The sequence below is a fragment of the Phoenix dactylifera genome, chromosome 15 (genome assembly GCF_051530095.1).
Source record: "Phoenix dactylifera cultivar Ajwa chromosome 15, Ajwa_hap1_PhDact_Kaust_v1.1, whole genome shotgun sequence".
Lineage (NCBI taxonomy): Eukaryota > Viridiplantae > Streptophyta > Magnoliopsida > Arecales > Arecaceae > Phoenix > Phoenix dactylifera.
The window spans coordinates 15,992,944-16,018,771 of record NC_143204.1 but is presented as its reverse complement, the minus strand read 5'-3'; the positions used below and the strand labels follow the sequence as shown (position 1 = coordinate 16,018,771).

At 37.6% G+C, this 25,828-nt stretch overlaps 3 protein-coding genes across 5 annotated transcripts; 1 reads left to right on the top strand and 2 right to left on the bottom strand.

Moving 5' to 3' along the window:
- Nucleotides 1-478: 478 nt before the first annotated feature.
- On the bottom strand, nt 479-5,890 carry LOC103718185 (biotin carboxyl carrier protein of acetyl-CoA carboxylase, chloroplastic-like). 3 transcript variants are annotated; one of them, XM_008806887.6, is made up of 7 exons: nt 5,527-5,890; nt 3,206-3,253; nt 2,962-3,128; nt 2,047-2,374; nt 1,708-1,779; nt 1,056-1,121; nt 479-960 (listed from the first exon to the last, which is right to left on the bottom strand). In XM_008806887.6, the coding sequence occupies exons 1-7, from the start codon at nt 5,680-5,682 to the stop codon at nt 937-939; spliced, it is 861 nt and encodes a 286-aa protein (XP_008805109.3). In that variant the 5' UTR covers nt 5,683-5,890; the 3' UTR covers nt 479-936. The 3 variants fall into 3 exon arrangements, with proteins under 3 accessions (XP_008805109.3, XP_008805110.3, XP_008805111.3); XM_008806888.6 differs by having other exon boundaries at nt 3,206-3,220; nt 5,527-5,830; XM_008806889.6 differs by lacking the exon at nt 3,206-3,253 and having other exon boundaries at nt 5,527-5,830.
- A 3,202-nt stretch (nt 5,891-9,092) lies between these two features.
- Nucleotides 9,093-20,768, bottom strand: LOC103718183 (putative mitochondrial-processing peptidase subunit beta, mitochondrial). The gene is made up of 9 exons (XM_008806885.6): nt 19,819-20,768; nt 15,371-15,535; nt 15,114-15,251; nt 14,870-15,021; nt 14,663-14,771; nt 10,959-11,057; nt 10,236-10,301; nt 10,038-10,145; nt 9,093-9,442 (listed from the first exon to the last, which is right to left on the bottom strand). Exons 1-9 carry the CDS (start codon nt 20,464-20,466, stop codon nt 9,356-9,358), a joined length of 1,572 nt encoding a protein of 523 aa, XP_008805107.3. The 5' UTR covers nt 20,467-20,768; the 3' UTR covers nt 9,093-9,355.
- A 1,158-nt stretch (nt 20,769-21,926) lies between these two features.
- On the top strand, nt 21,927-25,372 carry LOC103718182 (small ribosomal subunit protein eS19y-like). Its single transcript, XM_008806884.6, has 4 exons — nt 21,927-22,077; nt 24,506-24,596; nt 24,726-24,909; nt 25,057-25,372. Exons 1-4 carry the CDS (start codon nt 21,994-21,996, stop codon nt 25,127-25,129), a joined length of 432 nt encoding a protein of 143 aa, XP_008805106.2. The 5' UTR covers nt 21,927-21,993; the 3' UTR covers nt 25,130-25,372.
- Nucleotides 25,373-25,828: the final 456 nt, after the last annotated feature.

Below are 25,828 nucleotides of genomic sequence, written 5' to 3'. Positions count from 1 at the left end.
CATCTTTCTTGTTGACTTAGCCGTTACCTGTTCATATATTTTGATGATATCAACGAACTCTTATAATGCTCCCTTTCAACTGTCACGTTCTCTTTAAAACTAGATTTGTTTTGGAAGACAGGTTACCGTTGCGTTACTTGAGCACCGATTATAACCAGAAACGAGCTTTATTGAGTTGCCAGCTACGTGTCCGAAGCGAAGATCTGGCCTGGACCTGAATGTTCCAGGTTGGATCCAGGTCATACTTGTCTTGATCCGACCCGAACAACCCGTTCGGTGTAAAATACTTTTAATAGACCTTGGGTCTGTGTCCAAAATCAATACGAGAACATAAAACCAAGTCCAATCGGGATCAAGCATGCTCAATCCAACTCAACCCATTTGCAGACCTAATCACAACCTATTGTGATCGCAAAAGGTTGCCTGGCCCTTGAAGCATGTAGCATGACACTAAAGTTTAAAAAAAAAACTTGGAAAGTAATCAACTGCTCATTTGTATTGGATATTTAAAAATTTAAGCTCACTGCACACCATTTATCTTGAACATCACTATCCTGCTTATTCACTTCATGGCTCAACACTAGATTTCATGAACTGAAATGTATATTCTAACTAATGCATCATGCTTAATCTAAGATGGGGGAAAAAACCAGAATTACAACATCTCTCCAAGCCTTCTAAGTTCCAAGAAAGAACTTCATCCAAAAGAGAGGAAGTCGCTGAAAATCGCAAACAGTAGCACGGTGTGACAGGCCAAAAGTAACAAAATATATCCCTGTAGCTTGCGCCATCTTCCTTTACCCATCACAATGATTTATTTTCTAGATGAAATAAATGCTTGCCACCCATAGAAGACAGATGATAAATTAGACGAGTATGAAAGATAATTTGCTAGTAAATTCTCCTAAGCTGCGTTCAAAACTGATATTTCATCCTTCAGGGTTGAATTATAAGTAAGGGCTGCAAAAGGTAGAGGATAAGAATTTCAGATAGAGGGAAAGAGAATAAAAGGGTAGAATGGTTTAGAGAGGAAAGTATATGCGAAAGAAACATACCGTATCAATGCTAACTGGTTTTCCATCCTCTGCGAGTATCTCAACTACAGTCCCTGATTGATCAGCCTGCATGATAAAAAGGGGTAAAGGGGGTCATGTATCCAGTATGCTTGAATTCAATGCATGCATTTAAATCTGCATGTGTTTCATGTGACTTGAATTTATTAATTGCTAGAGTTAAAACTTCTGTCCATTGCTCAAGAAGTTTTTAAGTCCATTGCTTTCACAATTGATTTAAACTCTAAATTAGGTTAGTTGGTCAGGTTTTGACCTTGGTAATAGGGCAATTGTATTCATTTACGCATACTATTCCTTTCATTTTCTTATGAATAATCAATCTAACACTATCCAAAACAGAAAAGAAGAAGAAAATACGTTCATATACGACTTAGGCGCCTGTAGTATTTTAGAAGTTCCACTTTAATGTCACCACTGTACTAGCTGAAAAACCAGGACACCAGAGAACTATTAAAGAAAGATTATCTCTCTGGATAAGAGAGTTCGAGCTGAGAATGCATCTATGCAATGACCATTAAATCCAAACCATCAAAAGGCGATAATTACATCTAACAGCATTAAAATTAAATAGAAATATTACGAAACTTTGCATAAGTGCAGTGATTGGATGAAGTTTCGGTGACAGGAAGATTACCTCAATCTCATTCATCAATTTCATAGCCTCTATGATGCAAACAACCTGCCCTTTTTGCACCTTGTCTCCAACCTATGTTATAGAGACGGTTAGATGGGTAATAGAATGCCAAAGCATAAGTGCAAAGTCCAGACGCACATGCACAACATTTGATGCACCATTTCCACAGCAAAAGATGTGCATTATGAAAGTAACATGCATAAGCCTGACATATTTACAGATGCAGGCACCTATGTACGTAATATATGAATAGCATCTTAGTTGGCAAACTGTGTACAAAGCAAAGTGCAGAACTAAACAAAAACTTTAGAATCCAATGGGAACCCAAAGGAGGATTACCTTCACGAATGGTGGTTCCCCGGGTCCTGGGCATCGGTAAAATGTTCCAGCCATGGGGCATTTGAGAGGAGGAAGAGATAAGTTGCTCCCTCCCTTTGTCACAGGAGGAAGAGATGGTGCTGGGGCTGCTGGAGATGGACTTGCAGTTGTGGGAGGTGGAGTGGCATAAGAAACTGGAGAATGAGGTGGAAGCACAGCTTGTGCAGATTGCATCATTACAGGAGGAGCAATAGGAGATGGCTGTGGCAGAGCTTCTTTTTTCCTTATTATAAGTTCAAAATCTTTCCGTTTTAGCTGCAACTCTGTTATATCTTTTGAATCCACCAACCTGCTTGGACAAGAAAAGGAAAGGAATATATACAACTATATCTACAGATTACATTAGATCATTCTCCTTACAGCTTCAGATCATCTATAAGGAAAGACCAGGATATATAAGTCCCATGCTGAAAGCCTGTCAAACCCAATTAGCAGGGGTTTCCCTGAGGTAAGCTCTCACTGCGTGTGATGGATAGTCTGCTGCAAGTACTCCTAGAAACTGGATTCAAAAATCAAGGCCATAGGGGCTGGTGAGAGCTTCCCACAGTGAGTGGTGATCCAATGGCAGGGAAAAGGTTTATTACATCTATCACTGGTTAGAATGTGTTGTGATATGAACCTCTATGACTGCCATCCATGTACTAATTGAGAGTACAAGTTTTCATGTCTTTCAAATTTCTCATGCTCTTTACTTGAGACTGGTAATCTCCATCCCACCCTCTCCTTTTTCCTGTTCATTGTTTGTTTTTTCTTCATTTATCCTATTTATAAGTGTTTTTGGACTAGTCTTCAATAGTCTATTTCATGAAGAACAAGATAAGTCTTAAATTTTCTCCATTTTTAGGGAAAAACAGTGACAGAGGTTGAAATTCTTACTTAACAAGCTTGGAAGCTTCAGCAATATATGCAGAAATCATGGAATCTGGCGCAGCAGTTTGGCTAGCAGATTCCTTCAGAGCATCAGCTTCTTTATCTTTTGATGATAAATTTCCTGACTTGGTTGATGTCCTTGCAGAAGAACTTGAAGAGCCATCAACACCAACCTGACAAGAAAAATATGGTTATACAGAAGGAGACTATGTTTTTTATTATATGAAATTCAAATTATGATCATCGATACCTCCTGAACCTGGGCCTTTAAAATGAGGGAGTGACACCGATTAGATCCCTGCAGAAGAATTAGAAATCTCTAGTAATATACTAAAATCAGATAAGAGGAGGAAAAGTTTCAACAAAAAGCTTTCGCGCTGCGACCTGAAAGGATTTTCATGGTCTTTTACGTGAGGTTGCATAGAGTGCAAATTTTACTATTTTAGGAACTTTTTTCATTGTTCTTATTGCTAGGCAAGTGAAAGAAGAATCATAGTTCTCCTAGGAACCCATTTGGAGTACTAGTGCAGTCTACGGTTATAAAAAGAGAGGAATTTGCTGGGGACTAGTTTCAGTCTTTGCAGACATTAATAATATTCTCTAGTTTTCTTCTCCTCCAGCTCTCTATTTTCTTCCAGTTTACCTTTATTGATTCGGGATTGATTAATAACCTCCTGGAACATCATTCTGTTCCTTTTGCTGAAATAATCAGCAGAGGATACAGAAAATAAAAGCTGAAATTAATTTTTCTGATCTAGGTTTTCTGCAAAAGGTTTGATCAAGGATGATACAGCACCAAGTTTATGAGACTGCAATGGCAGTATAAATGTCTGGTAGCAATATAGCATTTGTATTTAATTGGTCTTTGCCCATTATCATCATAAGGATTTTGCATTATTAATAAAGTATTAAAAAAATGTACTCGAGATGCATCTACCCATTATTTCCATATTCAAGAAACACAACCACAAAACAGAAATAAGCCCAACCATCAAACAGAAAATGCATATCCTTATCACATACATTTATAGCATATTCTTGCTACAAAATCATATTAACATATTGAGATTGCAGAGCATATGTTTCTACAAGTGTTGAGCAATATTTGATTAGGCCATGATAGAATCACTAGCAAAAAGAGAAGAAGAGGCAAAAGTATGCAAATAATGGACCAAACAGACAAAAACCAGATGCAACCACATGCAAGTGTAGGTGGATGTAGATATTGGCTTTGTTAATGCAACTGACAAGTCCCAAGTTGCTGGTTTGTGCACATTCAGCATTAGCTTGCTAATGTGAAAGACTAAAACACAAGCTTTTTCTCTTCACCTTTGTTCAACAGTAAGTGTAAAGAGAAAACATTCACAGCAGAAAACCCCACATAACAAGCGGGTTTCTTAGGATATCAGCACATATTCTAGTCGCATTTTTTCAGTGATTTGAGATATAGCCCTTGATCATGAATTTAAATTCCTTCCTCCCACCTCCCCCTCTTTGCATCAAAATTGCACTCCCAAGAATCTCACCCCAAAACTCCTACATAGTCATATCACAGCAATTCCCAAGCATTAGCTATACCAAGTGAGCATAATATACAACATGGAACCATCATCTGTTTTTCCTGCTTCTGCTAAACGAAAGTCTTATTCATTAAAATCCTTAGGGAAAATATATGTGCCGTAACAGCTCCAGTTGGGGAGCTTAACTCATAAGGAAGATAATTCAATACAACATTAAACCAAGTGTACAAGCCATAGTACAACGCATTAGTTTGCAAACCAATGAGCTACTCAGTGTGTGATCAAAAGCATAATCTCTAAAGAATCATCAATTAGTTGATCCTCCGACAAGTTTAAAGTAATATTAGTTACTTCTGACCCACCACAACAATAATTTATCATTTTAGTCTTTCTTATCAAAATTTGAGTCATTATGCTCACAGAAAATGTTGGTCTTCTAATGCAAAACTTTCAAGTTCAATATTGTTAACTTTTATATTAAGGTCACATGAATATTAATCATTCATTAATTCTTTTCTGAAACTCTCTCAAAACAGATTTTTGCCGAGTCCTATTTCCTACACTCACCCAAAATCGTAAAGCAAATGATTTTCCCACGAAAAATAAGAAAGTAAAAGTTCAAAGAAGGAAGACAAACGACTTTTTTTAATCCAATTTAGCAGATACAATCAGACGCATCTCATTTTGCACAGACTAACTTGAACGGTTAAGCATCAGTTTCCTTCAATTGTCCAAGAATTCAGAATTCAAATCAAATCAAGTTATTGGCCCAAGAAAATGGCGTAGACTATTAGTCAGCAATGCTTACTCAACAACTATCAAATCAAGCGCAGAAGATTTTCCTCCGCCCATCAGTAAATGGCACAGTCACAGGGTATTAAGAAATATTAATTAAAAAAAAGAAAATACAATAATAACCCTTAAGAATAGTTCAAAATCCTCGAAACCATCGCCTAATCCAAGCTTTCATTCAATTTTCTAAACCATGGCACCCAAACAACAGCCGAATCCAATGGAGCAAAAACCAAAGTAACCGAGACAAAGAACTGACCTTCAGCAACGGAAACCGAGCGGATCTTGCGACCATAGGGCTCCCGGGCTTCGAAGGCGAGACCATTGGAATCAGCGATTGCTGCGGATTCTGACGCCACGCGGCATGCGGGGCGACCACGGAGCACTTAGGGCAGGGAACAGAGATTGACGCCATGGCACTGGAGCTCTGAGATCGAAGAAGAAGGACAACCCAAAGGGAATGGAATGGAGAGAGCCAAAACCCTAGCCCTCCAGAAGAAGGTGAGATCGAAAGAAGAGATAGGGAGGGAGGGGAGTTAAGAAAGGAGAAGATGGCGGAGAGAACGAAGAAGAGGAGAGGAGGGTGGGTGATGAAATCTCCGCCCTCCGTTCGATGGAACCAAGAGCTAGTGGGGGATGTGGGACCCGCTCGCCTTGTGGTTTCCGCCCTTTTTTTTTGGTCTGTCAAGAGCGGCACGTGTGTCGGATAGCGAGATCGTGGGTTTCGATGGTTCTGGGCCGTCCGATCAGTTCCTCCGCTGCCGTCCGATGATACGCGACGGGAATTATTATGGGACTACTACTAAAGCTGATGACAGTTAAATGGAGTGGAATTTGGATAACTGGACGATGGGGTTTGGTGGCCTACCCGAACACACAAGGAGTGTGCATGGTAAAATATGGCAGACTATATTGATCACAGAGGAAAATAATAAGATGAGTTCTCTGATTATTAATTTGGGTGAAACATTGGCTTAATAATTTTTTCCTTTTTTGTTTTTTTTTTTTTTTTTTTTTTTTTTTTGAGGAGAGGGGGGTGCACTATGGTTTAACAAAAAGAAGGAAAAATGACTGGCATCCTTCAACTTTTTACAAAAAATATTTACAATCCAAAACTTCTAATTTTTTCAATTAGATCCTAAACTTAATTTTTAGTTGCAATATACCCTAGGCGTCCATCACTGTTGGGATCCATGAACACATGATTGTCACGTGATATAAATTCAGTTATCATATTCTCTTAATACTCTTCTCGTCTGGATTACAAGAGGTTTTAGGTAGGAATGGAAAAAAATCACGTGGCGATCATGCGACTCCTCCCCGTTCCTCTTTCTTTCTTTTTGAACAATGGTTTTCTTGATTTAGTTGAGCTCAATGAAGACAAAGAGAGGAGGAGAGAGCAGAGGGAGAGAAAGAGAGGCCCGATCTGGTTGAGTTCGGTGAAGATAAAGAAAGGAGGAGACAATGGAGGGAGAAAGAGGAATATGGAAAGCTCCACCCAAAAGTAGAGATCCTCCATGACTTCAAGCATGATCTCCGGCCAAAGCTCCGTTCAATTTCTGGCCAAAGTCGAAGGCTTCTCGTTTACTACAATTGTGGGTTGAGGGTTCCATTGATCTTCTCGTGGACCTCAGCTAATTACGGACACCAGTTCTATAGGTGCTCCATATACAAGATAAGGGGCTTCCTAATGTTTAACTAATTTTTCAAGCAAAAAGTCTCACAAATTTCTTCAATCTGTTAGCATACAAGAAGTGGAGGAGGATGTGGCTTTTTTAATAGTATGACCTTCCATCCTTATCATGTTCGAAAGAGGTGATCAGCAAGTTGATGCAAAAAAATAAGAATATGAAAAATAAGATCCAAGTCTGCAGATTGAGGAGGGTTAACATGGTGCCCAATTACTTCCTATGCGGTCAGAGGAGGCTTGTTGGCAATAAAATGGAGTGCTGGAAGTGGGACGGAAGGGTTAACATGAAGGATTTCAGCCTATAAGTGCCCGTAGATGAAGCAATCAGGGAAGGGGCTAAATGTAACTTTTGAAACTTCTAGTGTTCAAGTGTTACTATTGTAAACTTTTGAGATATGTCTCTAATATTTTAAGAATATAATGAATGAAAATATTTGCTTCTTGGTATTAGCTATAACCTTGTCTCTTATATCTATAGACGAGAATGATATAACTTTTCTAATATTGTGGAACACATTTCAACCACTAGTGAATCCAAGTTACTTTTGGGGTTCAAATATATATATAGTAAACTTTTGGGGTCTAAGTGTTACTATTTTAAACTTTTGGGATCTGTCTCTAATATTTTAAGAATATAGTGAATGAAAATGCTTGCCATGTAATGATAGCTATGTCCTTAGCTCTCATGTTGATATATCAAAATGCTACTTTTCATAGAATCAAATTTCAGCCACTAGTGAATCTAGTTTACCTTTGGGGTCCAAATATATATACAGTAAACTTTTGGGGCCCAAGCATTACTATTGTAAACTTCTGGGATCAATCAGTAGTATTTTAACAATACAGTGAATGGAAATGCTTGCTATCTGGTGTTAGCTATATCCTTAGCTCTTCTGTTTATAATGCTTTTGACGTGGTAGAACCACATTTTAGCTACTAAAGTCGATACTTAAGGGAACTAACCAGTTGATACTCAAGGCACTATGTCTGATACTGTTGTTTAATGCCTTTGTTCAATGCACTCTAATAATTAAGGGTATGCAGTTTATGGAACCAGGTTATGGAATGGCATTTGGGTTTATCAGTTGATGCTTAAGGGTATGCAGCCGATACTTAAGTGCAAAGCAAATGAGTGAAACTGGGCACTAATAAAATATCCTATACTGCTGATACTTAACAATGTATTCTACTACACATCAAAAATAACCAACATGTCCTAGACTCAGTAGAAATGAAACAAAAGTAAAACTTAAGCTATTGCTACTTAAGCTGCTGAAACTTTAGTTTCTGCTACTTCATCATCCTGCTAGGTGGATGGCAATGCAGGAGGTGCCTCCACTAGGTCCAAATCTATTTCATCCAATTCTATTTCAACACAGTGTTTTTAATATTGCTTAAAAATAAAAACATTTTTAATGAAAATGTACATTCAGAAGAAATGTTTGATAACATTATATGAAGCATTTCTTAAAGAAGAAAAATTCTAAAAATTAGGAGAAGAAAGAAAATCCAAGTCATAGCTCCGCCTTTAAAATTTTCTAGAATCCTTCAAAACTGATCATTACCATTCATTAATCTTGTCACGTTGTGCTGCTTTTCTTGTCATCACAGATGTTTATCATTTACAAGTGGTTGATGCCTAAGTAGCACCATAGAAACATAAGATGTGAGCCTCGGTCTTTGCTTACACACCAAACAATTTCATTTTCTCTGTGAAGAGAAGTCCTGTAAAAGGAAATAGCTGAAGGAATCATCCCCTGTGCAAAGATGTCTTCTCACAATTATCTATGAATTCTTCAGTTTTCTCGATATCTTTCTTTAAACTCTTGTATTTTAATCAATACAAGAAATAAGGGTAGTATCCAATTTTTATCTCATCTGAAAATAGACTGAATATTCTTTTGCTCCCATTTTCATGGAATAAAAATATAGATTCAGGTTAGTTTTATCTATACAAATGCTGCAGAAGTCAGTGTACCAGCACAAACATAATCTCAAAAATCTGACAATAGCCTTCAACCAGTTTATGATCTGTGCATTAACGGTGAATACTCATTTTTTCCTACTAGCAGCTTCTAACATACATCACAGAAATGATCACCAGGTCCAGATGCACATCTTAGCACAGAGACAAATTAATCCACAATTAGGAATTTGCAGCTACTTCACATAACAGAAAATGGCCCCCAACACCTATGGAGCTTCAAAAAAATGTGTAGCCATGCAGTTGGATGCTTATTATTGACAGGAATACAGGACAAAAAAATATGAGAAAACAACAAACAAAAAATTCCAGCCATCAAAGCATTAAAGATGAACATGGCTTGCAATTGAAGGCCCTTTAAGAAAATTTTTCAATACGTAATAGAAAGTAGAAACAATAAGAACTACATTAAATTTAGTATCGAAGCATATAGGTTCGGCGCCTGAACCAGTTGTAGTCAGGAAGGCTCTGGATCGGTCCCATGGCAGCAATAGAAACATCCTGCAAAACAAAAACAACAAAAGGGCGTATTGTGATGAACAGGGTTTTGGTAATGTAATTTGTCGGATTACAAAACATGCTCAAGTGACTTGCTCCAAGAGAAAAGGTCCAATAAGTTGACAGACTCCATGTTAATGATGATAATTGCTAGCAATTCGCATACAGCAAGGAGCTATCAGCAACAAACCAGAACCAGTATGATAGTTACAAAGTGAAACCAAACAACTGCACTGAGATTGTTTGCGCTCAGTCATTAAATCTCATAATTTAATGTAATAAAGACTGATCAAGAACTACTCCCAGGGGAAGAGTGCAGCTATAGAGCCTTCAACTTGTTACTAACACCTGAAATGCAGGTGCATACAAACCTAGTTGGCCATGACAAGGGGATCCTTACTCCAAATGGCAGCCAAGTCAGTTGAAAACTAAGTATCAGTTTACTGCTTCTATTCCTGTCCCTCAGATGGCCAACTGACAGCCTAAGAAATATCCACGTCTATGCCCAAGGTAATGTTTTGTTGCCTAGTGTTGCTTCCTAAGTCCATATAGATATCAGACTTGCCATTTTATGCCCCAAAAGAAGTGGATTCCTTACCTGATCAAATATGAAGCGGTTTGCAACACGCTTCACAGTGCTTGCATCAACCGCATCAATCCTTGCAAAAAGCTCAGCAACTGGTATTCTACGGCCATATGTAAGTAGCTACAAGCACAAAGGCATGCAATTGAACTTAGAGGGTATAAAAAGAAGCAGCTCTAAGAGCAAGCTAGAGTAATCAAACCAACACCATACCTGACGACCGATGTCCTCAGCAACAGGGCTAGTACCATCAATATGAAGTTGGAGAGAAGATTTCAGCTAAAAATATGTATACATATATTAGTTATGAATCATATAACAAATATGCAGAGTATAGGAAGAATTTGATCATGGACAACCCCATAAAATGATGAACATTCTTCATCATAAGAGATTGTAAGTCCCAGTAGGCAAGATAATTAGAAGAACAATATCTGTGAATAACGAAATATATCAACACCCTCAGGGTCAACATAGAGTTAAATTCGTCAAGTTGGATAGCAAACTTGATTAAAATTCTCTGTCACAGGAGCCATATGAATTGCACTTATTCTCATCATTTGTCAGCACAAGAAATCTGGCTGGTGTTTGCCTGTGTTGATAATACATTTCGCATTTTGGAACATGTACATTCAGAAATAATAAATTAATGGAGGATTACTATGACAGACTGGTCATAGATAAAATCACATGAATAAGGGCTTGGGTGGAAAAAGCAATATGGATTCTTCTTTCTTCAAGAACACAGACTCTTGATCATTTAAAAACATAGGTTTTGACGGGCAAGAAAGGGAATCTTCTCTAGTTCCCTCATTTAGCTTAGCTAGTTTCCTCAGGCAAGGTAGAGATCATTAATCTCTCAATTAGCTTAAGCTTATTCAAATGGAAATGCATAAGGTTAGGAATAAAGTGAATTCAGCATGGTACGGAAGATACCTGATTACGAGCACGAGTAACATCAGCTTCTGAAACTCGGTAAGACATCTTGCTTATCTCATACATAATCGCGTAAGCCAAGTCATCCAAGCAATCAGGCTAGTTTAAAAAGTAAAAACGCGAATAAATATAAACAAGTCATTCTCAAAACTAAAGAAAATCAAACATTCTAGTTTAAAAATCTGATATAAGCACAAACATTCTAGTCGAAACACGGAGTAACACCACAGTACTATGGAAGATGCAACTCTATCAGAGCAGAAAGATAGAGAATGACGTAGGCTTAAGGAATAATAATATTCTGGCTAGAAAACTTGAATACATGCCTTTGTATAAACAGGTCATTCTTAAAACTAAAGAAATAGAACAAAATCAAATACTCTAGTTTTTGTTTTTTTATAAAAAAATATCTGATATAAGATCCCCCCCCCCCCAAGATGCACAAATGAGCAGTGAGCCGAAAGATTCAACTGGCAGTCAGCTGGCAGTCATAAATCACATATCATTGCAATAACACAGCAGCACTATGGAAGATTCAACTCTATCAGAGAGCCGAAAGATGGAGAATGGCATAGGCTCAATGAATATAAATATTCTGGCAAGAAAACTTGTATACATGCCTTTGTATTATTCTTGGAATCGTATTAATCAAATGAGAAGATAGAAGTAAAGAAATATAATGCAGATATCTTAACCATCTACTTATTTCTTCACCAAGAGCACATGCCAATATGATTGTGCATCCAACAGACAAAATTCTCCATATTCCATGAAAATAACAATTCAACTTTGCCTTCTTGCCTCATTCTCCAGCACCCTAGGAGAGTGGCTTCTTAGTTGAATGAACTTACACTACATAACCAATATGACACTGGGTTAAAAGTAGGTTGTTGTTATCAAACTTTGCAAAACATCCCTTAACCCAAGGTTGCCAAAAGCAAAACGTGCCCTTAAGGCAATAGGACCTCAATATCTCCGGAGGTGCCAGACACCAAGAAGGCACTCACCTAAAGAAAGGAAGGGACTGATTTAAGAAAAATTCAACAAATGTATTAGAAATAATTATTATATGTATCTAAAAACAATTCAAGCATTATAGGCTTAGTTAAGTTTCAACATAAAAAATCATAATTGTTTCGTCCATTGAATATCGTGCTTTGAATCTTTCAACATCACGTTGAAATACCACTTCACATATCATGTTCTTAAACAAAAGTCAGCAAAAATAAACAATTGGACAATCTCAAGTAGCTTCAAATTCAAACATGATAGCAAAAACCACTTCCCAAAACATGTTTGATATTTATAAACAAAACATAACACAAAAAAAAAAAAGCAAATCATTAAACATCCTAGAGAATCCCTCTTATTTGTAAGAACTCCAACAGATCAAAATAAGCCTCAAAAATAAAGCTAACAAAGATCTAGAAAATGGGCAAAAAGGGATGGAAAGAATTCTAATGGACATTGGAGAGGTGCTTGCCCAAATGCCTCTTACTTTGTTCTAGATACTTGCCTAGGCGTCACCTTAATAAACTCACCTTGCCTGGTGATTGTTGGGTGCTCAAGGGCTTCGTCACCCTGGAGCACCTTTGACAACATTGCTTAAACCACAAAGCCAACCTTATATAGAAAGAAGGGAAGCCCTTTACTTTAAAACATACAACTTTAAGATCTAAACTCTAAAAATATACGAACATTCATATAGCAACTAGCAACAATAGAAGATGTATCTAGAAAAAACAAATTTGTATTTCTTTCAATTCCATTAAGACAAGAAGGCTTAGCCTAAACCCAAAGAACATGTCACATGACTCCAATTCTTAGATCGAAGAACCATAAAAATCCACCACTGCACCCACATCTAAACTGAATTAAAAATTTCCTAAGAGCATGTTTGGAAAAATCCCACAGGATCTGGTAGGATCTTTTTTTAATCCCACACACATCATGCCCTGCAACCCCTGGAACTCTGCCGCTCCCTCTCCCTTCCCCTGCGCTCTCTCTCCTGCATGTGCTACCAGATCCAAAGATTTTCCCAAAAAAGCCCTAAGCAAAATTGGCTATTGAACAACAAACTCATATTAATCCTATTGTTCTTTTTGATTCTATATGAAGTGTCTGTACAGGTTTTCTCCCTTGAAATATTATATAGCCTAGAGGCTTCTTTAAAGACTATGTCCATTCCTAGAAGTAGCAAAAGAATATTGCCCTCCCATCATGGTTGGAAATCCCAGAATATCGCAAACATTATGTGGTTTCATCACCTTATCTTTGGCTTAAGTTTTGCTTCCAATACTCCTAACCACAATAATGAATATTTAAAGCATTGCAGAGCTGGTAATCTGGGAGCTTACGAAGCACTTCAAGAACAATTACTACTTTGTGAAAACTTGCACATGTTTCCCTCTTTTCGATCAACAGAGCAGCTTGTGGATTTCTTAATGGAGAGATATTGTCATGGACATCAATGACTCCAATCAAGCACTTAATATGTTCCATTGTTCATTGGTGTGTGACTCTTTAACTCAACTACCAAATGTAAAGCCAACTTAGCTCAACGAAAGAGCACATCATATGGTATGGTTGAGTGCAAGGTTACATGTATATAAATAAAAATGAGAAATTTCAAGTTTAAGTTGGATAATGACAAAATCTGTGTTCTAAATTTGGTTTAAAAATATTATGAAGACAAAAGCAAGAAATAAGGAGAAATAAGAATCTGGTACCAAGTAGAACAGAAATAAAGGATGAGTAGGAAATATTGGATATATAGTATCCAGGAGCTGGTCATCTAAACTTTTAACCCATATTACTACATGGAAACAAAATCCTTTAAAGCTTGCCTCCAATCAAGCTCTGCCTTAAACTATAGGAAAATATGAAAAATTTAACAATATGTGACAGTCTAATTAAACTACAGGGAACAAGAAGGAGAACTCATCATACACACGCACTATAAAATCAATTAGCAGGGCAATAACATGAGTAATCAAAATTTCATTACAAGAAATGAGGTTTTAAAATGAACTGCTGCTTCAAATTCTCACGTTACTAGAATCTCACAAAACATGCATTAAATGAATCCAACACAGTATCAGAAATGAAGGCACCAAACTACCACAATCTGAGCAAATATTGCAATGCCTAAATTTTTTTGTCTACATTGAATCACCAAAGATTTTACAACTACACACCCACTATAAAATCAATTAGCAGGGCAATAACATGAGTAATCAAAATTTCGTTACAAGAAATGAGGTTTTAAAATGAACTGCTGCTTCAAATTCTCACGTTACTAGAATCTCACAAAACATGCATTAAATGAATCCAACACAGTATCAGAAATGAAGGCACCAAACTACCACAATCTGAGCAAATATTGCAATGCCTAAAATTTTTTGTCTACATTGAATCACCAAAGATTTTACAACAAGGCAAGTTGAAACAACGAACAGAGTAAGAGAAAAGCCATCATTTGGCCTGTAGATGCCATGTCAATATTCAATAGAGAAGTAAAAAACATGAAAATGAAAGACACACCCAATGTTATCTAGGAAACTATAGAATTTGGAAGCAAACAATTTTTTTTTACATTCTATCCAACATATTCACAAACAATGAGTAATAAATCTAAAAAGCAAGGCAACCATGCCAATGAATCTGTATTAGACTCCATTGAGCACAAGAAGATAACAACTAACCTTAGCAACTGCATAAACACCAAATAGACCAGTATCCTTATAGTTGGTATTAAAAGCCATCATGCTCTCAGCTATTTCATTAATTGCAATCCTTTGTACAAGCTCTGAGCTGTCAAATTTGGAGCGACAAATTAGATATAAGATATATATATTTGTGATGAGTCCTTTTATATATGTTGCTATAAGAGAAGAATGATAAAAACCCACCCCATGTGCTTTCCACCTCCAGAACTTTTGTTCCAAGAACCCAGCATGGATTGCATGACCATCAAAGCAATGGAATCAGGATCTGTCCAGGATGCTCCACTGAAAGCAACCGCAAATTGTGCAAGTGGAATATCATCATCTATAATTCTAACCTGAACTTGGTGAGATAAAAATAATCTTAGAAGGAAATTACATTTGTGGTAAAGAATCAAAAATTGTAGAAATTTGAAACTTGTCATCCAACCTCAGAACCAGTAAAAATAGCTGGTTCTTTTGCAACCAGTTGAGATGCTGTTGTAGGGTCTGCTGAGAACTTTGTGAACAGCTTCTTCACCTGCTCAACTATTTCTTCATGCTTCACAGCACCAGCAGCAGAAATGACCTGCATACAAAATGCACAGGGATATATTGTTCAACATCAAAATGAATACAAGTAGGGAATCACGTGCAATTTTACTCAAAACAAACAATTAAATTCGTAAGCATAGTAAGGTGCCTTACCATTCTAGGAGCTGTATAATGAGTTGAAATGTAGTTCTTAAGTTGTTCTTTTGTGATTGTCTTGATATTTGAAGCAGGTCCCAGGATTGTTCTGCCCAATGGAGTATACTGGAACGCTGTTGCATGCAAATGGTCAAAGATAACTTCTTCAGTTTGTCCCTCCACCTACATAACAATAAAAATGAATCATTAACATAGCACTAATCCATTGTAGGATTCTAAAAGTACCGTCCATCACAGCTTCTAAGGCATAAAAATAAAAAAATGAAATTATGCTATACAAAGTAGAAATGCAAAGCATGTATGACTAATTGCTCAAATTAATTGAACAGTGCATGCAAAATAACTTAACCTCTGCAGTGCAATACACAACGCCATTATAATTGAGGACTACATCCAACTATGATGTAGGTGCATCTCATCATCATCAGGACATAATCTGCGCAAACTGTTTTTCTTAGGGAAGAGAGCTAATGCTGAGACATTTAAACTTGTAAGAGAAATATTGGAATGAAAGAGAATCCTAGTACTACATTAAGAACTATGAAGGGTTAGGAAGGGCAAAAACAAATGCAGCTCAGATTTGAATCCAACTTGTGTAACTAGCTCATATACTTCTTTCTATAGAACGTTCTTGTATGGCTTGAAGTAGAAAAGCAAACAATATTTTTTCCAGTAAGGATAAAATGTCTTATAGATTTCTATAAGCTTTTTTTGTACAGTATGATTTATACTTCTATGTTTTAAAGGAAAAGAACAAGACACTAGGAAGCAAAGCCAATTATCAAAAGTTATGGTTCAAACAAATATCTTTCATTCAAATCACTAAAAGTACGTGAAACAGAGGTCGTAAAATGAGAAACAAAACTTGGGCTTTGAAAAGTATCAAACATCTCATAACTCTACCTTGGTGTTGAAACGAAGATCAAAAAAAGGAATGTTTAAAAGCATGAAGCATCTCATAACCTTTCTGTAATGGACCCCTAATGGGAAAATATCAACGTAGATGCATCTTAGAATAGCACAAATCAGCATTTCAACCTCTACAACTATCAATTTCACCATCAGAAATGGGTATAGATCAGCAACTTTTTTAGATATCCAACATATATTCCCATCTCACTGTGTAAAAAGTAATAGCAACAATGCTCAAAAAAAGTTCACAAAAAAAATCTAGGGAAGAGATAATTTAGTAATATATTGCCTTATATTTGCATTAGCACATAGTTATGTAATTCATAGTCATTCTTTCTTTAAAGATATACATAAATTTTATGTATTAAAGTTATTACTTGAAATATACACCTGGAACCTTAGTATGGTGTCTCACTCATGGGATCTAAGTTCAATATACTTGCATATGTATAAAAACATATATACATATATATATATACACACACATATATATGTATATACATATATAAGACTTTTGAATTTCAGCATTTTCTACTGTAGATTCCCTCTACAACAATTTTAGATGAAAATACCCTTCAACAAATTTTAAAATACTCATCCAACTAACTTTAATAACATTTTAAAGTATTTCATTAAAACAAATAAAAATCGCAATCCCCAAATCTTGCATACACAATAATCATAGCACTTTCTTTCTCACACACACACAACTCTCTTCTCTCCACCGTCCCTCGCTTCCCCTCCCTCTCTCTCATCACCTTCCCCTCCCCGCCATCCCTTACCCCTCCCTCCCTCCCTCCATCCCTCTCTAATCTCCTTTCCCCTACCCCATGCATCACACTCTTCCAAATCTCTCCCTTACCTCTCTAGCCCACCTGCCTTATTGGCCCCCCTCCCTCCCTATGCCCCCAAACGCCCTAGCCTCTCTTCCCTCTTCTCATTTCTCTTTTACAACCATTAAAATTTTCTTTATTTTAATATTTTCAATTATTTTTATTTTTTTGATATCTATATTTTTTTGATTGTTTGTTGTATTTTTTATTTTTTTCTTGTTCTGCAGATTTTGCTTTATATTTTAATCTTATCAAATACAATTGCTTTCAATTTTTATTTTAAATTTAATTTATTTCTAATATGAATATATATTTTTTTATCGTCATTTTATATCATTTCTATATTTTTATTTGATCCACTTTTGTTCTACTATACATTTTCTTGTTTCCTTTTACTTCTTATTTTTGTTATAAACTTTTATTATGCAATCTAATATTTTTTTCATGACATTCTATATTTAATTCTACATTTCCAAAGTAGAAATAAAAATAAGTTTAAAAATAAAATCATTTTCTATATGTTACAAGTGATCCATTCTTTTCACTTTTCTGACATTTTATTTACTTTATTTTATTTTCTATTTTATGTTATAAGTTTTTGTTTATTTAATTTAATTTCTTTAATTCTATTTCTAGATTTGATATTTTAGTTATTTTTTGTTATATGTTTTTCAACTAAAAAGTAAAAATTAAATATAATAAATATCTGTTTACTTTAATTATTATTGTTTTATGAAACATGTATTGCATATGCCAACTTATTATAAAAGGAACAGTTAGGATATACTTGTAATTTAAATTATTTAAATTTTTTCTAATCCAAAAGTGTGATAAGAAATCCTTCCTAACAACCTCCTCATCTACAAAACAAATTCAAACATGAGAGCGATTTTTAATCCTAGCAATAAAGATTCGTCTAGATAAATGTTCAAATAAAAAAATAATATCAAGTATTTATTGTAATCAGAATGTTAAACAAAGGTGTGTGTTTTTTTACAATCATAACTTTATATACTTTTTATTATTTATATAATAATCGAGGACTTCATCCAATAAGGCTAGCTAGAAAGCTGTTATTTAGATTTTTTGGCCTTGTATAAATATCTAAAATCTACCCAGTGCATAAACAACGTGGGATTAAACACGCCCGCATAGATCCTTGCATACTCCACCTGTTTTAAGCTCTAGCATCCTCGCCATGCTAAGAGTCTAAATCCATTCAAATCTAATCACAAGCACCATGATCAGCCTGTGGTCAGCCCCAATAGGCCCATACTATAGTAGCCCATCGTCTACATAGACCATGGGCTGAATCTGTTATGATACCATTTGTAATAACTCAAAACCTCATTCAAAAAAGCTAGCCTAAAATATATTATTTGGGTTCCTTCGCTCTATATAAGTATCCATGATCGACCCAGTACATAGTCGATGTGGGACTAAATACACATCCGTACGGATCCTCACATTTTAAAGCGTTGCATGTGCCAATTTGCTAGGATATGTACATGCATGCATACATGCATATATAAAATGGGTGTGTGTGGTTTTGTGATACGATGAAAATTCAATTTAATCCAAAATATGCACCATGGAAGATTTCATAGTAGGATACAAGATGGCAGTCCCAAAGCTGGTCCACAAAGCATTAGTCCATCATGACATTCACTGTACACTCAGCTTTCATCACACCAGATTTTGATGATGCTTTCATCACACCAGCCATGAAAACATCATCAAAATCCAGAAATAACTTTTTAACAAAAAACCAGAGAGTTAATAATGCACTAAAGGGAAGTTTTGTATGTTGCCTATGCAACTTCAGTATAACTTACAACTAGCGAAAAGTGAGAATCAAGCATAGCTGCGGCCAGAATTAACTAGATTGTGTCTCAGCCAATATGATCATCCGATAGGATGTTTTTTCCAGTCATTTCCCATTGCAACATTCGAACCCTTTTCTTTCCAACTAAAGAGCATTGCACTTTCTTACACCTTTTTTTGCTAGCGTGCACACAATAACATTCAAAATACATCTAGATTCTTGACTGAAGCAATTTGGTTATTGTTATTTCAACTAATCTTATCAATGTGCGTCTCAGGTACAGTATCCAAATCAGACAATGTCTAAGTTCCATCAGAAATAACTTACCCGAGTTCACCAAGCTAACCATATAAAGGAGAACATGCAATGTTGCCATGCAAAACCAAAACAATTAATCCCAAATTAGTCACTACAACAACTAAAAATGCAGGAAGAAAATAAACAATAATCACTTTCTTTATCACATAGGAAGCACATCAAAATAACCTGCACTGCTCACCCCAGCAGCCCACGGTTTGAACAAGACAAAGGAATGTGAATTTACTAATATAAAGTAGAAATATTATAATCTATATCATAAATCTCCAATACAAACAGGACTGAGAATCAATACTTTGCAACAATAACTTTTTCCGAAGATGCCTTGGAGGAAAAATGTCGTTTTTATATATTAACCTGGCTTCGATCATGTCAAGTTTCAAATACAAAACACTGGAAGAAAAGAAAGAGGCAACTAGACCACTAGATAACTAGTAGCAATTCTGAAAATTAACAAATCCGCACAGTTTTGAAAAACAACAATTTTTATCCATCCAAAACGCCAGAAATCCAATTATCTTTTTTTTGGAAGAAAAAAAAAAGGTAAGAACATGTACCTCTTCCATCTCACGGAGGATGACATCACGCTCCCGATTGATCCGGGCCTCATCGAAGCTGGAGTTCTGAAGGATGTCGGCGAGGATCTCGAGCGCCTTGGGGACGTCCTTGTCCATGACCTTGGCGTAGTAGGTGGTCTGCTCCCTGGAGGTGTAGGCGTTGAGATGGCCCCCCATGTTCTCAATCTCCTCCTCGAGCTGCCTCACCGTCCGATCCGCGGTTCCCTTGAAGATCATGTGCTCTAGGAAGTGGGCGGTGCCGTTGGTCTCCTCGGTCTCGAAGCGGCTGCCGGCATCGATCCAGATGCCGACGGTGGCGGTGCGGGAGGCGAGGGCCGACTCGGTGGCGACGCGGAGGCCGTTGGGGAGGGTGGTGACGCGGGTCTCCGGGGCGGAGAGGATCGGGGTGTGGTCGGCGAGGGCGGGGTGGGGGGAGGCGTAGCGGAGGAAGCGGGGGTCCGGGTCGTCGAGGCGCTTGATCTTGGCGCTGACGGCGCGGGCGAGGACGTCGTAGTGCATGACCGGGGGGCCGGTGGAGGGGACGGCGGCGGAGGGGGCGACGGCGGCGGGGGAAGTGGAGAAGGATCTGAGGTGGTGAAGGAGGGGGAGGCGGCGGCGGCCGAGGGTGAGGAGCTTCCGGATCGCCATTTTTGCTAGGGTTCCGGGGAGAAATTAGGATTAGGGCTTGGGGGAGAGGAGAAGATGAAAGGGGAAATGGAAGAAGAGAAGAGACTCCGAGAGTCAGTAAAATGTGAGGAAAGAAGAGTGGAGATGAGGAGACGAATCCGAGTCGGAGTGCGCCGGATAGGTTACTCAAAACCTAAAAATAAATTTGGGGAATGATTGGATTGGAGCAATATGTACTTTGGTTAGAAAATGCCATTCCAATATTGGCTTGAAGCCGATTGACATAGGCTAGCTTGAAATTTTATTAAAATGTCGACCAAGCCAGATGCAAGTTGTGTTGGGACATGGTTGTATCTTTCACACAAGGGAAGGGTTCAACTTTCTTTACGCTGATCAAGTCCTTTATTGCTTATTTTGAATAGTTGCAGGGGCAAAACTGCTACTCATCCTTAGGGCATCTAGTCTACTTATATGACTAGCTAGAAATGCCAAGGTCTTTGAAAGCGGTATCCAGTCACTAATTCTTCGTGGAGAGGACACTCTCACAAGTAGTCGAGGTTATTCATCCACTTGTAGTTGGAGAATTTGTGACAATTAGGAACACCTAAGACTCCTCAGCATTAGCTACACTCCAGATGATCTTCACTTGGGAGTCCCCACTTCTTAGTTTTCTCCGGATCAACTTTGACACCAATGTGGCTGATAAAGGCGACGGATGAGGTGTAGGGTTTTTGATCAGATGCCCTAATTCTAGGCTTATTACTGTTGGCGACAGACAAATCTATGACATCTCAATTTTTGAAGTAAAATTGAGAACATCATAGGAGGGTATCAGTTATTCAAGGTTCATCTTGAGAGCTAACTATATTTACCTCGAGGGCAACTCAACAACCATTATTAGGTGGATTTCAAGGCAAGCCTAGTGGACGGGCCGGGCCCCTTTGCTGCTGGATGTTTGGAGGATAGTTATGAACTGTATTGTATTCCAGATCATTTACATCTATTGTGAGGTGAATAACGTTGTGGATTAGGTAGCTTTCCATATGGTTAAGCATTCCGATGACACTTTATAGACTAATTCTACATCTATTTCTTCTTTGTTTTCTAATATTATATTTTTTTAATTTTGTAGGACATATTTGTACTAAAATAGCATGGTCTTTTGGTCCTATCAAAAAAAAAAAAAAAAAAAAAATGCAAAACCCCATGAATTTTTCTGGAACAGTGTCCTAGCAAAAAAAAAAAAAAAAAAAAAGCAAAACCCCATGAATTTTTCTGAACAGTGTCTCTACTTGCCACCTTTACAAACTCAGTCCGTGTCCAAATGCCCACAAGCGTGCTTTCTGGGCTATGAAACCTTCGTTTAGGCCCCGAGCCCGCGCCAGGAAACACATGACGACCGTCCGATTTAAGTGAGATCAGATCGGAAGGTTTCATTCGCCGCAGAGCCTCCACCTAGGAAGCGGCCGAGGCATCAGGACCGTCCAATCCCTCAAAGCCAGTGGTATAAAATCTGCTTTTGCGAAACCCTAACTCTAGCTCGGAGCCATGGAGGCAGCCAGGACCGTCAAGGACGTCTCGCCTCACGATTTCGTGAAGGCGTACGCCGCCCACCTCAAGCGATCAGGAAAGGTTAGATCGCTCTTCTTCACTTCCTCTTCATCTTCCAATCTAAATCTCTCCACAAACGGATGTTTTCCTAAAAAAAACTTGTTTTTTCCCCTCTAGGACGCCAATTTTTGTGCCTTCATGCTCCTTACGAGGTTGTCTTACTTCGAGTTTTTTGTTTGGGATTCGATCACTTAATGCTGCATCGGATGATCTTTGCGGCTCTGTAAATTTCTGTTCTTTTAGGGTCATTTTTTTTCAACTTACTTTATGTTACGTTTAGTACGTTTGTGGATCGATTATTTGCTGCTTTTTTCCTCTAAAGATTCAGTTTAATTTCTTTATGAAGATAGAAGTTCATTAAAGTTTTAGAATCATTCTTTTGTTCTAGATTGTTTAAATGAGTTATCTGTTAATAATTAACAAAAGAAAGGATGTTTTTAATCGAAAATCCTCCTAGTGGTCCTGATATAGTGGGTAGCATCTCTCTCTCTCTCTCTCTCTCTCTCTCTATCTATATATCTGTCTATCTGTCTGATAACCATTTTTAGCAGTTTTGGTTTTGAGTTCCCCTCGAATTGGTGGATGTGAGTTCGAAGACACGCCTTTGGCCACAATCAAGCTTCATGGAGGCAGAGTAGCCTGGGATCAGTTGTGAGGATAGTTTTTAAGTATGCCCGCAATGTTAACCTGGGAGTATATTGTCGTGCCTAGAGTCTGTTTAGTGGAGTGATTTAAATTTTGAAAGGTTTTAGAGACTATCTATGGAGGATGTAAGTTCGAAAAGTTGCAGTTATGCAGTCAGATTTTGTGGAGTGTAAGTACATTTTGAAAGGTTGTAGAGATTACTCATGGAGGATGTAAGTTCTGAAAGTTGGAGATATATAGTCAGAATTGTGGCTTTACACACACTGGCTGCATTCTTTGTGAAATTCTACTCCCCTAATTCTTGTATAATACTTCTGTAGTATAGTGAAGAACGCCTTGGGGTCTCTTAATCCCACGGTGCTGTCAGAGTCCGTCAACATTTGCCACATTTTCTTCGGGCTCGTTTGGTTCGCGGGAAGCATTTTTCCTCCTAGGAATATGATTCCTGAAAAGAAGATTCCTAGGAAGAGAATGTCTGGGAATGTACTTTTGGCATGTTTGGTTAAACATGGAAAAATGACAGATTTATAGAGTGCTTATGTTTGGTTGACCATCCACTTTTCTGAAAAAGTTATGTGTAATCCCTATTATACCCTTAATAAAAATTAGGTGTTTAATGCCTCTTTAATGCTGAAGGGCCTTTTTGGGAAAAAATAAACATGAAGTGATTTCCGCCTCATGGGAAAGTAACTTTCCCAAGTTTCTCATGGGAAAGACTTTTCTATGAAATGTGGAAATCATATTTCCATGGAAATACAACTTTTCCATCTCTCTCCTTTGAAAACTCTAACCAAACAAGAAGCATCTCATTACTTTTCCATTGACCACACTTTTCCCCCTTCTTTTCTCGCAAACCAAACGAGCCCTTCAATTCTTCATACACTCCAAGGTATTGTGCTCAGTTGATGGTTGCTGCCATGCTCCCCTCAACACTTGCTGCACTTACTGTTAGTCCTCAACACTTGCAACATTCTCCTCAATTCTTCACACGCTCCAAGGCATTAAGCTCTCTTGATGGATACTGCCACACTCCCCTCAACACTTACTGCTCCCCTAATTCTAATTTAATACTTCTGTAGTATAGCGAAAATGCATTGGGGTCTCTTAACCTCAAGGTGCTGTCAGAGTCCCTCCACACCCACACTTTCTTCAATTCTTTACACACTCCAAGGCGTTGGGCTCTCTTGATGGATCCCACCACACTTCCCTCAAAACTTGCTGCACTTCAAGACCTTGGGCTTTCTTGATGGAAGCCTTGGAGAGGATGGAAGCCTATGGGGGAATAAAAGAGAGAGAAAGAGAAGTGAGATTGGGGCTAGATTATTGATTGGTTTTCCATCAAGGTTTTTTTAGTGATTTATTTATGGTGTTGGAATTCTCTAATTCTTATCATTCTAGAACTTTTAATTACATATTAAATACAACCTTAATTCTCTTGAAGTCTTATTACATTTTGAATGAGCCCATCCCCTTTTCATAATCTTCTTCTGTTAGGAGCTGGTGTGAACATACAATAGGTATTGGTGTGAACAATACCTTTCTGCATGTATCTTAGATTCTTACATATGGAAGACATATAGATGAAGAAAACATATAATATCAACCAATATCTAGCTATGCGAAAACGTTGGATAATCTGGCTATGCATTGGAAACAATTGCATGTCTGCAAAGGCAATTCTTGCATCACCTACAGCATAAAAAAGAATAAATGTGAACCTCCTAACGTAGCTTTGATTTGCATTATTGGTCAGTTCGCCACCTTGCTGTTAATTTTAACTATCAGCTTTTGGTTTTGTGAATAGATGGAACTTCCTCATTGGACCGATATCGTGAAGACTGGGAGGTTCAAGGAGCTTGCTCCATATGACCCTGATTGGTACTACGTCAGAGCTGGTAATCAGCGTTCACATGGTTTTATCTTTCATACTTATTGAGTGTTAAACCAGTGATGTACCCTGTAGGAAGTGGTCATTACTGCATCCAGCATTTCAAAAGTGACATCCATTCATTTTAACTTTGCAGCTTCCATGGCAAGAAAGATCTATCTGAGACAGGGTATTGGTGTTGGTGGTTTCCAGAGGATTTACGGAGGGCGCCAGAGGAATGGATCTCGTCCACCACATTTTTGCAAGAGTAGTGGTGCAATAGCTCGTCACATCTTGCAACAATTGCAGAACATGAGCATTATTGAGATTGATCCAAGAGGGTGAGTGATACCTTTTTATTTTCTTTTTCTTTTTTAATGTAGAGTGAGATCATTGGTTTCACATAGTTTTAGCTAACTACTCTGTAGGACACTTTGTTTTTGGATCATATATAGTTTCTCAAGGCGTTTTCTCTTTTCATGTTTCAGTGGGAGGAAAATAACTTCCCAGGGGCAACGTGATCTAGATCAAGTAGCAGGACGGATTGTCATTGTTCCTTGAGTTGCTGCAGTTGTGGTCCCCGTCATCCATGAACATATCTGTTGGTTACGATGGTCTTTGGCAGTTTTGGTTTTAGGATTTTCCTCCTCAGTCTCTAATTGTCAGCTTGAAACCTTTCTTAATTAGTAAAACTCTCATGGCAATTGCTTTATTCTTGACAACACTTCTGATTGTTTGCTAGTAAAATCAATTTGAACCTTGGTCTGATATTTTAATATTGAGCTGAATTTTTTTGAACATTTACCAACCTCTGTCAAAGCTTAACTGATGATTTATTGCATTTCCTACATAACGAGATATTTAAGTAATTTACTTTATCAACCATGTCTGCGAACTGATGTGGAATCAAGAAGGAAGTGTCATGCATTCCTTGTGTTCAAACAGAGAAGTCTGTCACTGTCAGAGTTACAGTTTGATTCAGGATAATAACTTGCTCAGGCACCAAGCATTCCGAGTAGAGTCCCCTGGTGCCCATTTGTAGGATCTGGCTCAAAAAAATTGGCAATCAGTCTGTTCTTTATTAGCTGCAGTTCCACAGAATCATGACCTGGGCTATCAAGGCTGGCTAGTTGGTTTTGTAACAAGAATTAATTCCCTCCAGGGATGTTCATGCTGAAACCAGCTTCATCCTCAAGCGGAGTGCACTGCTTTTGTGTGGGATTATGCTGTTGCTACCTGTGATGAATGCATTTGTTGTAC

Coding starts and splice junctions, on each gene's coding strand:
- LOC103718183 (XM_008806885.6), bottom strand. CDS start 20,466: ATGGCGATCCGGAAGCTCCTCACCCTCGGCCGCCGCCGCCTCCCCCTC. Junction 15,022..15,113: donor CTATTTTTACTGGTTCTGAG/GTTGGATGACAA, acceptor CACCAAGTTCAG/GTTAGAATTATAGATGATGA. Junction 14,772..14,869: donor GGAGGTGGAAAGCACATGGG/GTGGGTTTTTAT, acceptor CAAATTTGACAG/CTCAGAGCTTGTACAAAGGA.
- LOC103718185 (XM_008806887.6), bottom strand. CDS start 5,682: ATGGCGTCAATCTCTGTTCCCTGCCCTAAGTGCTCCGTGGTCGCCCCG. Junction 3,129..3,205: donor TAAAGGCCCAGGTTCAGGAG/GTATCGATGATC, acceptor TTTTCTTGTCAG/GTTGGTGTTGATGGCTCTTC. Junction 1,122..1,707: donor AATTGATGAATGAGATTGAG/GTAATCTTCCTG, acceptor TTTATCATGCAG/GCTGATCAATCAGGGACTGT.
- LOC103718182 (XM_008806884.6), top strand. CDS start 21,994: ATGGAGGCAGCCAGGACCGTCAAGGACGTCTCGCCTCACGATTTCGTG. Junction 22,078..24,505: donor ACCTCAAGCGATCAGGAAAG/GTTAGATCGCTC, acceptor TTTTGTGAATAG/ATGGAACTTCCTCATTGGAC. Junction 24,597..24,725: donor TTGGTACTACGTCAGAGCTG/GTAATCAGCGTT, acceptor TTAACTTTGCAG/CTTCCATGGCAAGAAAGATC.